Raw genomic sequence first — 12,778 nt, forward strand, 5'->3', positions numbered from 1 at the left:
ACTGTACATTTTAATTTTATTCTTGGATATGTTATTGACTTTGTTGTAGTCACTTTCCGATGTTAACCTTGTGGTTTTCTGCGCAATAGGGGTGTACTATTACGGCACAAATTTCGAGACTGAGCAATGTTGCTATGCACTTTTTTAACATTTAAAACCTTTGCGCCATTACGGATATACCTACCCCAGAAAAAAATTACATTTCAAATTGCAAATTAGGTACGTTTTATTTATTAGAAGAAATGAAAACTTTTTAAACGGTCCTCGTATATAAAAAGTATTAAAAACTACGAATCTACAGATTTCTATTTATTTATGTCGCACCTTCCCGTACTTTTACCTACTAAAACTCTTGTCTCCGCCAATAAAATCCACCATATCAAATTATAAATAGATTTCCGACTAATTGGTCCGAACAATAAACAAACAGAACTTTCTCCAGATAGCTAATACACATATTATTAAAAAGCACTCACCTCTTGCAGCGAATTCGTCTTTTTTGTCGTCAAGTTCAAATACCTCTCTTGGTTTTGGCAAAACTTGGCGGTTTGTTTCTCGAATTTTTTCTTCTCGTTCTTGGCGCCGCCGATGTACTTTTTTCGGAAATCCTCCAACGGCTTTACGACGCTACAATTCGCGTTTTCCAACTGTAACGAAATTATTATGCTAATTATATGTATATGTTAAGCTATTTACATAATTGCTGTAAAATACGACTAAACGTTAGAGATTAAAATTTGTTTTTTTATTTATTATAGCAAGAGTTATTTTCCGCCGATTGCATAACAATCTTAACGTTTCTGGTACGATAATTATTGTCTTCTGCATTACGGGGTTTATCCAGCATTTGCTGGTTATGCAGGCACCAAACCTTGATTCATATTCTTAAGGGGGCTTCTATAGTACATTTGAAAATGATTGATAGCACTTATTGTATTTCAACACCGTTTAACATCAGCGGAAGATTTTGTCTTCCAACAGGACGGTGCAGGCTGTCATGCCTCAAAAAAGAGTTTAAAATGGATTGAAGACCATGGCATGCCACTTCTGGAATGGGTTTCTAACAGTCCCGACTTTTCCCCGATAGAGACTTTGTAGCGCGAAATGAAAAAACATCCTGCCAGGTCCGTCAACGAATTGAAGGAAAAATTGCAAGAAATATGAGATTCGTTTACATTAGAATTTTGTCAGAACTTGGTAAAAATTATGCCTCGAAGAATTGTGGATGTCATTAAAAATAAAGAGAATGTAACTCAGTAGTAAACTAACTAAAGTCTAATTAATTTATTATTATTCTGTTTAATCAATAGTTTTCATTGCGTTATAAAACATTTTCTATAATTAGGAAATTCAAAATGTTGCTCGATGCAATTTACGCTGCGCTTTTATTTTTATTCTCTAAAATTTAATTTTTTTTTCTTATCAATCTAACGTTGAGCCGACTGATATGGGAAGGGGCTTGTAGATAATATGGATATACTAAAAGTTTTGAAGCCTGGAAGACCATAAAAAGCATAAAAACGAATGATAAAAGCGAAGTGCTAATAAGTAGCATATTTGTGACAAACATTGGATGCAGCACCTTGCCTTCTAAAAATATATCAGTGTAAAACATGCTACAAGGAAATAATTTCAGAACCACTTCCTTAAAATTGTCAAGATATTAGATTATAATAACTATGACAATTTCCAGTAAGTGATTACTTTATACCGAGGCGAAACGAAGAAGTATTATCTTAAATTCTTATAAAAGCACTCGTAATAAAAATTATCAAATAATATACTTACCATTCTGTCCCTCTCATCTTCAATCTGGTTAATTAAGTCTGCGAAATTACTTAATGACGCACAAATTACTTGCTCGTCATCGGTTTGTGTCCCTCCCACGCACTCGAATGTAAAACTCTTGAGACATTCTGCAAAAGATCGTTGAGCACGACCCAACTCTGAAAGAAAAAAGAAACAAAAAGGGCGTTAAATATGCATTTTTTATGCAAGTTCTTTTTATATACTACTATACTACTTTACTTCCGTAGCTAAACATATTAGAAGTTTTTTTAATTACACAAGTGAAAATGTAGCCATAGATTTTTTCAAAGATTCTCCTTGCGACTCTTATTTTTATTACCTGTTAGTGATGCTGAAATCAGGAATGTTTTGCATAGATTGAAAAATTCACACTGCACGGATTTTTATTTCTTAAACAAAAAATAATTGTGGAAACAATCGATATAATTATTGACAAATTAATTATACTTTATCTTTATAATAATTGTCTTACTGAACGCATTTTCCCAGATGTATTAAAAGTAACAAAAGTGCTACCAATGTTAAAAAAGGGAGCTTTAGATGAAATTGGAAATTATCGTCCCATCTCAATCATTCTGATTTTCGGCAAAATTTTTGAGTGTATTCTGTATGTTCGTTTGATAGAATATCTAGAAAAATACAGAATACTTCACTGTAATCAATATGGCTTTAGAAAAAAGTGTTGCACTACACTAGCTATACAGAAAATTGTGAGAAATATAGTTGATGGCTTGGAGGAAGGTCATTTTGTGTCTTTGATATTGTGTAACTTATCCAAAGCTGTTGGATCATACCTAACAAATAGAAAACAGGCAGTTTTACATAATAACAGCTATTCTGAGTTTAACACTGTCGAATATGGGGTTCCTCAAGGTTCAATATTAGGACCCACTTTGTGTCTTATTTATCTAAATGATTTATTTCACTATACTTTTCCTATAAAATGTGTTTGCTTCGCAGATGATACAACGCTCATTAATACTGATACCCAGAAAGCAAAAAACTGGTTTGTACATAATTTGCTGAACCTAAAGGAAGAGAAAAATCAGAATTTGATTTTTAGTTCCGATTGGAAGTATATCTCAAGAAATAGTATTAAACTATTAGAAATTTTTCTAGATGATAATTTGGATTGGAGTGATCATATAGATTACTTAAGTTCTAGACTTGCTACAAGTATATTTTTAATACGCAACTTAGTTTATATGATTCCTAAAAGTACTCTTAGAATGTGCTACTTTGCACTATTCCATAGCCATCTACAGTACGGAATAACTGTTTGGGATAATTCTTCTCACACAGATAATTTTTAAACTACAAAAAAGAGTAGTGAGGTTACTGGCAAGAGCAGAGTATAGGGGACACTGTAAACCTTTATTTCTGGATTTAGGTATTATGCCACTACCTTCACTCTATATACAGGGTGAGTCATGAGGAACTTTACATACTTCTACCATATGTAGAATCCCTCAGGGAGCATATCATGTGGCCACTAAAAAATGTCAACTCCTCTTCCTTATTAATTAACAGGGTGATTTGTGTAATTGACCATTTATTTCATTTTACTGTAGTGTTTATACGGCTCATTTGATTTTTTTAATTTTTGCATGATACAGTACACTACTATCAAGCATTCGACTGGTATTAGCTAAACAAAAAAATTCCAGGACTGGCTTTGGAAAAATTAATTTAGGGATTTGTATTAAATATTACACCCTGTATAATTTTTTTTTAAAATGCAATAAGTGATTTTCAAACTACATAAATAGCCAATGAAAACTACATATGCGACAATGTTGTCGCACTTTTATTAAATTTTTAGTGAACGATCAAATCTTACCAAAAATAGAACAACCATAATAAATTTCAAACATTTTAATTAAAATGAGTTCCTACAACATAATCTAATACGTAGAAAATTAACATCTTTACTGTCACTTTGTATTATCTCTATGATAGAATCAATTGTTTTTCAATTTTAAATTTTTACTCATAGATCGTATTGGGGCATTATTTTCGATAAATAATAAATTAAATTGATTAAAAAGTCAAACCTCTTGTATGTGTTAGTTTTTGTTGATTGTAAATGATTAAAATTTTATGTCAAATAATAATACATTGCATCAACTGTACTAAATAAAAATAAATCTAAAAAAGTTTAAAATGAAGGTTGGCGTTGACCGTTTGACGTTTCTTGATATTTTATACCCATTGTCATTATTGTCATTATCAATTGTTATTTATGTGTACAAGAATACATATTTCTTCTGTCATATCTACGTTAAGTACATTGTGTTAGTTTTGGTAGAGCTTTTGTTACTTTCGTTCAAAATGCCACATCAGTTTTCGACCACAGAATATGCAGACATAATATTTGTTTATGGATTCTGTAATGGGAATGGTAGGGCTGCTAGTAGAGAATATCGCAGGAGATTTCCTAATCGTCGAACTCCCAGTCATCCAACATTTGGGTCAGTTTTTAATTATTTGCGAGAAAATGGCACTTTTCCTAGTGGAACAACAGAGCGACATGTAGATGAAGCGCAGGAAGATGACATTATGGACGCCGTTACTATGAACCCTACAATAAGCACTAGACAAGTAAGTCGAGAACTCAATGTTACTCAATCAAAAGTAAGTAAGTAGTTGGAATTTTGTAGATGGATTAACAATAATCGACCAACGCTATACAGGACACTATTTACAGATGAAGCCCAATTTACCAGAGACGGGATAAATAATTCACGAAATTCACATGTGTGGGCAGAAGAAAATCCCCATGCTATTCGAGAAAGTCGTTCTCAGTTAAGGTTTTCGGTTAACGTGTGGTTTGGTGTCATAAATAACCAATTAGTAGGTCCTCACTTTTTTGATGGTCCTTTAACAGGGCAGGTCTATTTGAACTTTCTACAAAATATTTTGCCGAATTTGCTTGCCAACGCCAACGTTGCTATCCGAGGGATGTATTTTCAGCATGATGGGGCACCCCCACACTTTTTACTGGCAGTGAGACAACATCTCAATAATGTTTATGGCAACAGGTGGATAGGACGTGCAGGTCCTATTTCGTGGCCTTCAAGATCCCCTGATTTCAATCCCGTTGATTACCATATTTGGGGACGATTGAAGCAACTAGTTTACGCAGTGAATATTAATAACCGACAACAATTAATTGATAGAATTATACATTGTTGTAATACTATTAGAAACGATCCCCAGAGTATCCGTAATTCAATACGTCAATTAACAATTCGGCAACAAAAATGTGTACAGGCTGCAGGGTTCCATTTCGAAAATCTATTTTGAATTATTTTTATTTTGTTACCATTATTGTATCTTTTCCAGTTCTAATTTATGGGTTTATCATAACTATGTACATATTTTTAGTTTTTTTTTTAAATTGTTCTTCGTTATTGTTAGTAGTTACTGTTTTTTGTTGTGCAGTGACTCAGTTTATCATTTCAATTAAAATGTTTGAAATTTATAACATTTGTTTAAATTAATTACCTTATAATTTGATACTTCATTATGGTTGTTCTATTTTTGGTAAGATTTGATCGTTCACTAAAAATTTAATAAAAGTGCGACAACATTGTCGCATATGTAGTTTTCATTGGCTATTTATGTAGTTTGAAAATCACTTATTGCATTTTAAAAAAAATATATACAGGGTGTAATACTTAATACGAATCCCCAAATTAATTTTTCCAAAGCCAGTCCTGGAATTTTTTAGTTTAGCTAATACCAGTCGAATGCTTGATAGTAGTGTACTGTATCATGCAAAAATTAAAAAAATCAAATGAGCCGTATAAACACTACAGTAAAATGAAATAAATGGTCAATTACACAAATCACCCTGTTAATTAATAAAGAAGAGGAGTTGCCATTTTTTAGTGTCCACATGATATGCTCCCTGAGGGACTCTACATATGGTAGAAGTATGTAAAGTTCCTCATGACTCACCCTGTATATGAGACGCTGATTGAAATTCATGCCAACAAAGGTAAATTTAACATAAACTCAAACTTCCATGATCAAGATACAAGATCTAGAGATGCTATTAGAGCACAACGTTTTAGGTTGACAAAGAGCATAAAAATAGAACGATGTTTGTATAACTTTTTGCCAGATGAAGTAAAAAGTCTTCAATTGTTATCGTTTAAGTTTAAAATCAAATCACACTTTTTGAAACATTGTTTCTATTCAAAAACGGAGTATCTAAGTACAGCTTTTACACAATAGTACTAGTTTGGTCAGGGTATTTGCCTATTATGATATTTCATGTTTTTACATTTTTATTTAGTGTGTTTGTCGTTTCCTAAATAGTTAATATTAAATATCTGGCAACTATAGTTGTGGAGACAGCACCACTAAATGATAAATGTGTGATACTTCATCTCCCAGATATGTAATTCCAAGACATGAATGGTAGGTATACCTACCATTCATGGTAGGTTATCGAGATCAGGGAAATAACAAATGATCAAGATAGTCACTGTATCGGTAGAATAATAAAAGTTATACAAATTCGTCCAAATTTTTTTCGAATATTTTTATTTAATTTTTAGAAATTTCGTGTATAAGTTAAAACCATCACATTTTATTAAAAATCTGAAAAAATAATTGGTTAGTTTATTAAAAAAATCTTTAAAATCGTTATACATAAGGACGTAAAAATATAAAAATGGAATAAATTGTTAATAACTTTTGTAAAATTGATTTCACAACTTTCAATTATGCGTCATGAAGAGGATTTTATAGTGAAAAATGCGTGATAAAAATTTCAAAACGAATTTAGGATTCAAAACGAAAGAAAACAATTAAAAAAAAATACAGTTAAGATTTGATTTCACGTGAAATTCTCTTTCTTTTATTTCGATATACTCTTTATGAGTACGAGAAACCAATTCGCCAACGATTTTTGCTTAGATGAAGAGATATGTTGTGGGATGCAACTTTTAGATCCTCCATATCTCCCTTACATCTTTAGCATCGTCTGTTTTGCCTTGCAAATTTATAGAAGGCACAGATTAAAGCAAAAATCTGAATTTTGGTTTCGTTAATAGAAATCTTCTGAGTTCTACTTTCGAGATGAAAAAAATTCAATTTGTGTATCCCAAATGTGCGAAAATTAACATTTTTTTTTCAAAACTAAGATAATCAAATTAAAGGACTTCTACGTCGCTAAGATAGTGTTGGCACATGATCACAATAACTTCTGGAGTACATGAGAAACTCAAGAACAATACAGTAAATGGGAACTTTGTTTCTTACTATTACTGAAATACATCAGTACTATAGTTAACCCAAAGTGGCTAATACGGTTTTGTAGAGTTAATGTTATAGTGACCAATATGGTAGGCGAAAATAATATTATATACAACAAGTACCTATTGTGGACTCCGTGAAAGAAATGAAAAAATGTTTTCTAAAATTCCAGAATTCTAAAACAATTCAAACACTGTGAAGGTAAGTCCAATACGTCTGTTAAAAAAAATTGAAACCAGCTGAAGAAACATATTCAGTTTGAATAGGATATTAAGTATGCTTTTCGGAGAAAATTAATTACTATTTAAATGGGAATAAGCCACAATTAAAGGTTAAAGTACGTTTATTGACGTTTCAATTTCCACTTCGGAAATCTATTATATACAACAAGTACCTACCTATTATGAACTCCGTGAAAGAAATGAAAATATGTTTTCTAAAATTCCAGAATTCTAAAACAATTCAAACACTGTGAAGGTAAGTCCAATACGTCTGTTAAAAAAATTGAAACCAGCTGAAGAAACATATTCAGTTTGAATAGGATATTAAGTATGCTTTTCGGAGAAAATTAATTACTATTTAAATGGGAATAAGCCACAATTAAAGGTTAAAGTACGTAATTTCCACTTCGGAAATCGTTCTCAAAATACAAAGATTAGTAAATTAAACAAAAAAACAAAATTTGTTTAATTTACTAATGTTTGTATTTTGAGAACGATTTCCGAAGTGGAAATTACGTACTTTAACCTTTAATTGTGGCTTATTCCCATTTAAATAGTAATTAATTTAAAATGCCACAAGAAAATAGTTTCAGAACAATACTCGGAGAAAATGTCATGCTTTCTTTTTTCGAAATGAAATTCCAAACTTAAAGAAAGTTGCAGCTGAAGCATATTTCGACGATTTAAAAACCAAAATATCACGTCGTGTATTATTGTGAATATTAAGGCAAATGAGCATTAAATATATGAAAAGAAGTAAGAATTCTTATAGAAAGAAAAGATATTATTTTGTAGCAGGGACATTACCCGAAAAAAATCCAAGACTATCATTGTGAAGGATGAAAAATCTATTATTTAGACGAAACTTATCTAAATCAAGGACATACTGTCTCAAAGCCTCAGCAGTGTTTTGTATATTTGTAATGTTTTTTCTTTGATTGTTTCTTGAATGGAATTGTTTCTGGAGACCATAGTATGCTCTACTTATAAGGTTTATTCGTCTTTTAATTTCTTCGTTTAGAAATGCCCCAGACCAACTCAATCGGATTATATTGACAGTGATATGGAGGCAATCTCAAAACCTGATGCCCATGTTCTTGGAGTAGCTCGTCTATAACGAACCTGGTATTTTGTGGTTTATTCTGGCGACAAAGACTCAATAGCTCTGTCTTGCCCGAATCGTCGTCAAAAATTATTTTTTTCGCTCGTAACCATTCTTGTAAGTCCGATTTTTTCCAACTGGCATTCGGTAACTTTTCTATTAAAGAGCTATGGTATGAGGCATTATCCATAATAATTAGAGATGGTTCCTCCAACATTGGTATCAGCTTTTCGGAGACCCACTTTTTAAAAGACTCTTTATCCATAGAATCATGATAGTCTGCACTCTTCAATTTCGTAGAAAACAGTAATCCAGCATCTTTAACAAATCCTTGCCTACTTCCGGCATGTAAAACAACAAAGCGTTTACCTGTATTTTCGTGTCCTTTTTTGATGCTTTTCACACAGTCATCTTGCCAAGTACGTTTATATGCCCCTTTTAGGAATATCCATGTTTCATCTAAAAAACGAACTGAAGTGGGCTTGGACTTAAAAAATTTCTCATATAATGCCTCAAAAAATACAGTCGTTTGGAGACAATACATGGTTTCTCACATAGCACTCGTCTACTATTTTCTAGTTTGTATGAAAACCCACAATTTTTCATAAGACGCCACAAACTTGTATCAGAACCGTCATAGAGATGCTTGTTTCTTAATTGTGTATTTAGAACTTTAATTGTAACGTGCTCTCCTTTTGCTTTCATGCCATACAGTACATTTCTAATCTCTCCTTTTATAGTATCGCTGACATCATTAGTCTTTTTTTTTTGTACATTACGTGACTCTCCTGGTGTAGTAAGAGCTGCCCCTGTCTTGTATTCACTCTTTATTCTTGTCACTGTGCGAAGACTGATTTTCAAAGCGTCCGCTACTCGTTCATGTACGATGATAACGGAAGCAAAGGTTCGTTGTTTTCTTTTTCTTTTTTAAAATACTCCAATAAATTAACTATACATTGTCATCTACAATTAGGCATCTGTGTGTCAGAAAGAGACGAATATTAAAAATTCCGTAGTAGCTTATTTCAGGCACACGCCAAGAACGATGAAAACGAGTATATTTCCATTTATTCTTCCCGTAAATATTTCCGTAAATATGTAAAAAATGATAAATAAAGTGGCATCGATATAAATGATCATCCATCAATCTGTGACTTTTGTTGACTGTAATTCTTGTTCACAATGTATCAGAAGTTAAAAAATAACAGAGAAGAGGATGTTCACAGACAATACCTCAAATACTTAACACTCTCATAGATAAAACATGATTTAATTCTTTGATTCAGCAAGCAAATTTAAAAAATCAGAATTTGAGAAAAATTACCAGAAAACAACATTTATCTAAAACTTACGAGTGTTATTCAAATTTTAAATAAACATCTCTAGGTATCACTGGGCAGATTATCTAGGAACAACTAATAAAAAATTACTTACCACTTGAATTTATGTGAACTAGATTAGAAGTATATAAAAATTATGACAAAAAGAGTATTTTAATCGAATGTACTCAATTAAATGAGAAATGAACAAAGGAAACCAAATCTTGCGTAAATAATACCAAGATATCCCATAATTATGAAGGTTTTAAATGAAAAAGGAATACTTACAAGAATATACTGATAGCTAGTTAGGTTACACAGGTCGCATGAATAAAGAAAGTATTGTGTTACAAGGTAGTTTAGAAAAATAAGTAAAAAAATACCATGTTTGGGACTTTGGAATAATACAAATATCTTAAGTAGTAAGTTAATAAGTTTTTTAATTAATATATAGCTATAGAGAGAATATTTACATGTTTCCTGTAAACAATGTGCTGTTAATTTAATTATTATCAATTTTATACAAATGTAATTTGTTTAAATGTTTACTTACCATTAAAAAAATAAGTATTTGAAATAAAATTCTAAAAATTTTGTCTTAAAACATTTAAAAAAGCTCCAAAAAGCTGTATTCTAAAAGTTATAAAATGAATTTGTTGCTTTCACAACTTCAAAAATAAAACACGATCGTTAATTATTCATTTAAGTGAAAAGCAACCTAAATCTTTAATATTGTGTCCAACTTTTGTCCAAATTTGAAGAAAAATGAATTAATTTTATTTTCAAAATAAATACATGCTTTGAAAAAACTTTCAGAAGAAATTAATAGTAAGCTAACTTTGCCAAATACAATAAGGGACAAATTATAGAAAATTTTACAAGAAATTAGTCTTTGTCTAGCAGAAGCATAATAAAAAATCTGTGCTTATAGAGAAAGAAGAAAAATATAATTTTATTCATATAGTTTGTGATATTACTAAAAGTAAGTATGTAAATCAGTGTCAAAAACTGCTTAAAATATTTTTTTTATATCTAATTCACACACATTTTTACTTTTAAAGGGGATGTAAAGCTAGTTTGTGCCCTGGATAATCTAAATGAACTAGGACAAGAGGTGACAGACAATCTTTCACAACATCTCCTGGCAGAACGAAATCACAGTTGTTTACAGTTAACACCACACTGCCAACAAATGGACCTTCTAAAGACCAATTGACAGAAGAACTTGGATCCTGTGTATGGGTTTAAAAACTTTATAAAGACAGCATAAGTAGAGTAAAATGCCAAATTCTGCACAGATTTTTAAAAGAAAACGATATTGACCTGATCACAGTACAAGAAACACATATAGAAAACAGAATCCAAAAAGAGGAAAATCCAGGCTAAGATCTATTTGGTGCTACCTAGGATAGAGCCTAAGGTGTAGCAACCTATGTACACATAAACATAGAAAATGCAGCCTTAATTTTCACTTCTACCAATGAGGTAACTGTAAAAATCAATGATATCACAATAGCTTATATTTATTTACTATTTCTAATGTATTATCCTCTTTACTTATACAAAAAACTTAACTGTGATCTAGCCATATGCTATATAAATAATTTACTAAAAGAATAGACAAAATGATTTTCAGTATATTGCACAAATAGAGACAAAAGCAAGGAGATGGTTCTTTCTACACTTAACACTGAAGGAATAACATATAAAATAAAGTGAAGTGAAAACTCTTAATATTAGATGTTTGAATAACAAAATCAATTTTAAGAAATCAGTGATCTTAATGAGATCTCTTAAAACTGATCAAAAACACTTGGATAAAATATACAGACGAAACAGATCAAAAATGATAAAAGTTGTTTACTAAATAAATATAAGCTTAAAAATCCAAAAAAAAGAAAGAAATATAGTGTGGTTATTAGAACACAAGAATCTTTCAGACAATCAAGTCTTTAGTGAATACACAGGTCAAATGAATAGAGAAAATATTGTGAAAAAAGAAATAAACAATAAATCAAACTGATTTGGTACCCTCCCATAAATTAAAGTCCACTAAAGGCTTCGTATTAGGAACTTAGAAATCAGAAAAAGTTTTAAAAAAACAGGGAAAGGAATCACATTGTATGGGGAATTTTAAAAATATAAGAAATAACTGTAGAGAATAGAAAAAAAAATGAAAAAGAATAAAAAATAGTGTACTCATATACATTACAATTAATTTAAATTGATATGTATTTTTGCAGATCAGTTAATCATAATCATACAAATCAGTCATTATCTTAAAAGATACATTAAGATACAAACTAAAGTGGTCCTGTAATATGGATTATAAATAAGCATAGTAAGATACTAAAATACTAGGATAACATTATTTGTTAAAAAAAGAGTACTAACAGCCTACAACAAACAGAAAAAACATCATGGAAGGAGAAATAATTAACAGAATAGATTAAATGGTAACATTCCACTAATTAATCTGAAGACACCTTATTTAACTGAAAACACTAATTTAAAAAGTTTATAAACAGAAATCAATATAAAATTGATCAATATAAAGATATACAATCTGGGTAATAATCTATCGTCAGTATGGACCTTAGGTGAGGTGGAGTGAGAAACACATGTTTAAAAAGAGAGAGGTATATTAGGTCCGCCCTTTATATTGTCGAAAATGCATTAGTGGAAATAATAAATTCAACAGAAGAGGAGAAGTTCAAAGTTGCCAAACTTATTGGTTTTATTTGGCCTCTTGTCTTTTTAGCATTTGAACAATATTCTAAGATAATCAAATTTGAGCGAATTCATTTAAATGGCAGCTTACTGTTTTTTTATTGGGAATATGTCACAATTTTACTTTACAATAAGTTTAATTTAACATTTTGATTACCACTTCGGAAATCGTTTTATATAAATAAAATTTATTAATGTTTCATATTTTAAGTACGATTTCCTAATTGGAAATCTAAACATCAAAATAAGCTTATTTTAAAGTCACATTGTGCCTTATTCCCAATAAAAATAATAAACTGCATTATGAAGCCACAATAAAAAAGTTTCAA

General features: G+C 30.7%; 1 protein-coding gene across 3 annotated transcripts in view; it reads right to left on the reverse strand.

The window, feature by feature from the left end:
• The window catches only part of Graf (GTPase regulator associated with FAK), a 99,261-nt gene that overhangs the window by 83,157 nt on the left and 3,326 nt on the right, over nucleotides 1–12,778 (reverse strand). For all 3 annotated transcript variants that reach the window (XM_072534117.1, XM_072534118.1, XM_072534115.1), the window contains exons 2-3: nucleotides 1,789–1,946; nucleotides 477–647 (exon numbers count right to left, since the gene is read on the reverse strand). In XM_072534117.1, the coding sequence (XP_072390218.1) occupies nucleotides 477–647; nucleotides 1,789–1,946 (329 nt within the window). The remainder of the gene's footprint in view (nucleotides 1–476; nucleotides 648–1,788; nucleotides 1,947–12,778) is intronic.

Source organism: Diabrotica undecimpunctata, chromosome 6 (genome assembly GCF_040954645.1).
Source record: "Diabrotica undecimpunctata isolate CICGRU chromosome 6, icDiaUnde3, whole genome shotgun sequence".
Classification (NCBI taxonomy): Eukaryota; Metazoa; Arthropoda; class Insecta; order Coleoptera; family Chrysomelidae; genus Diabrotica; species Diabrotica undecimpunctata.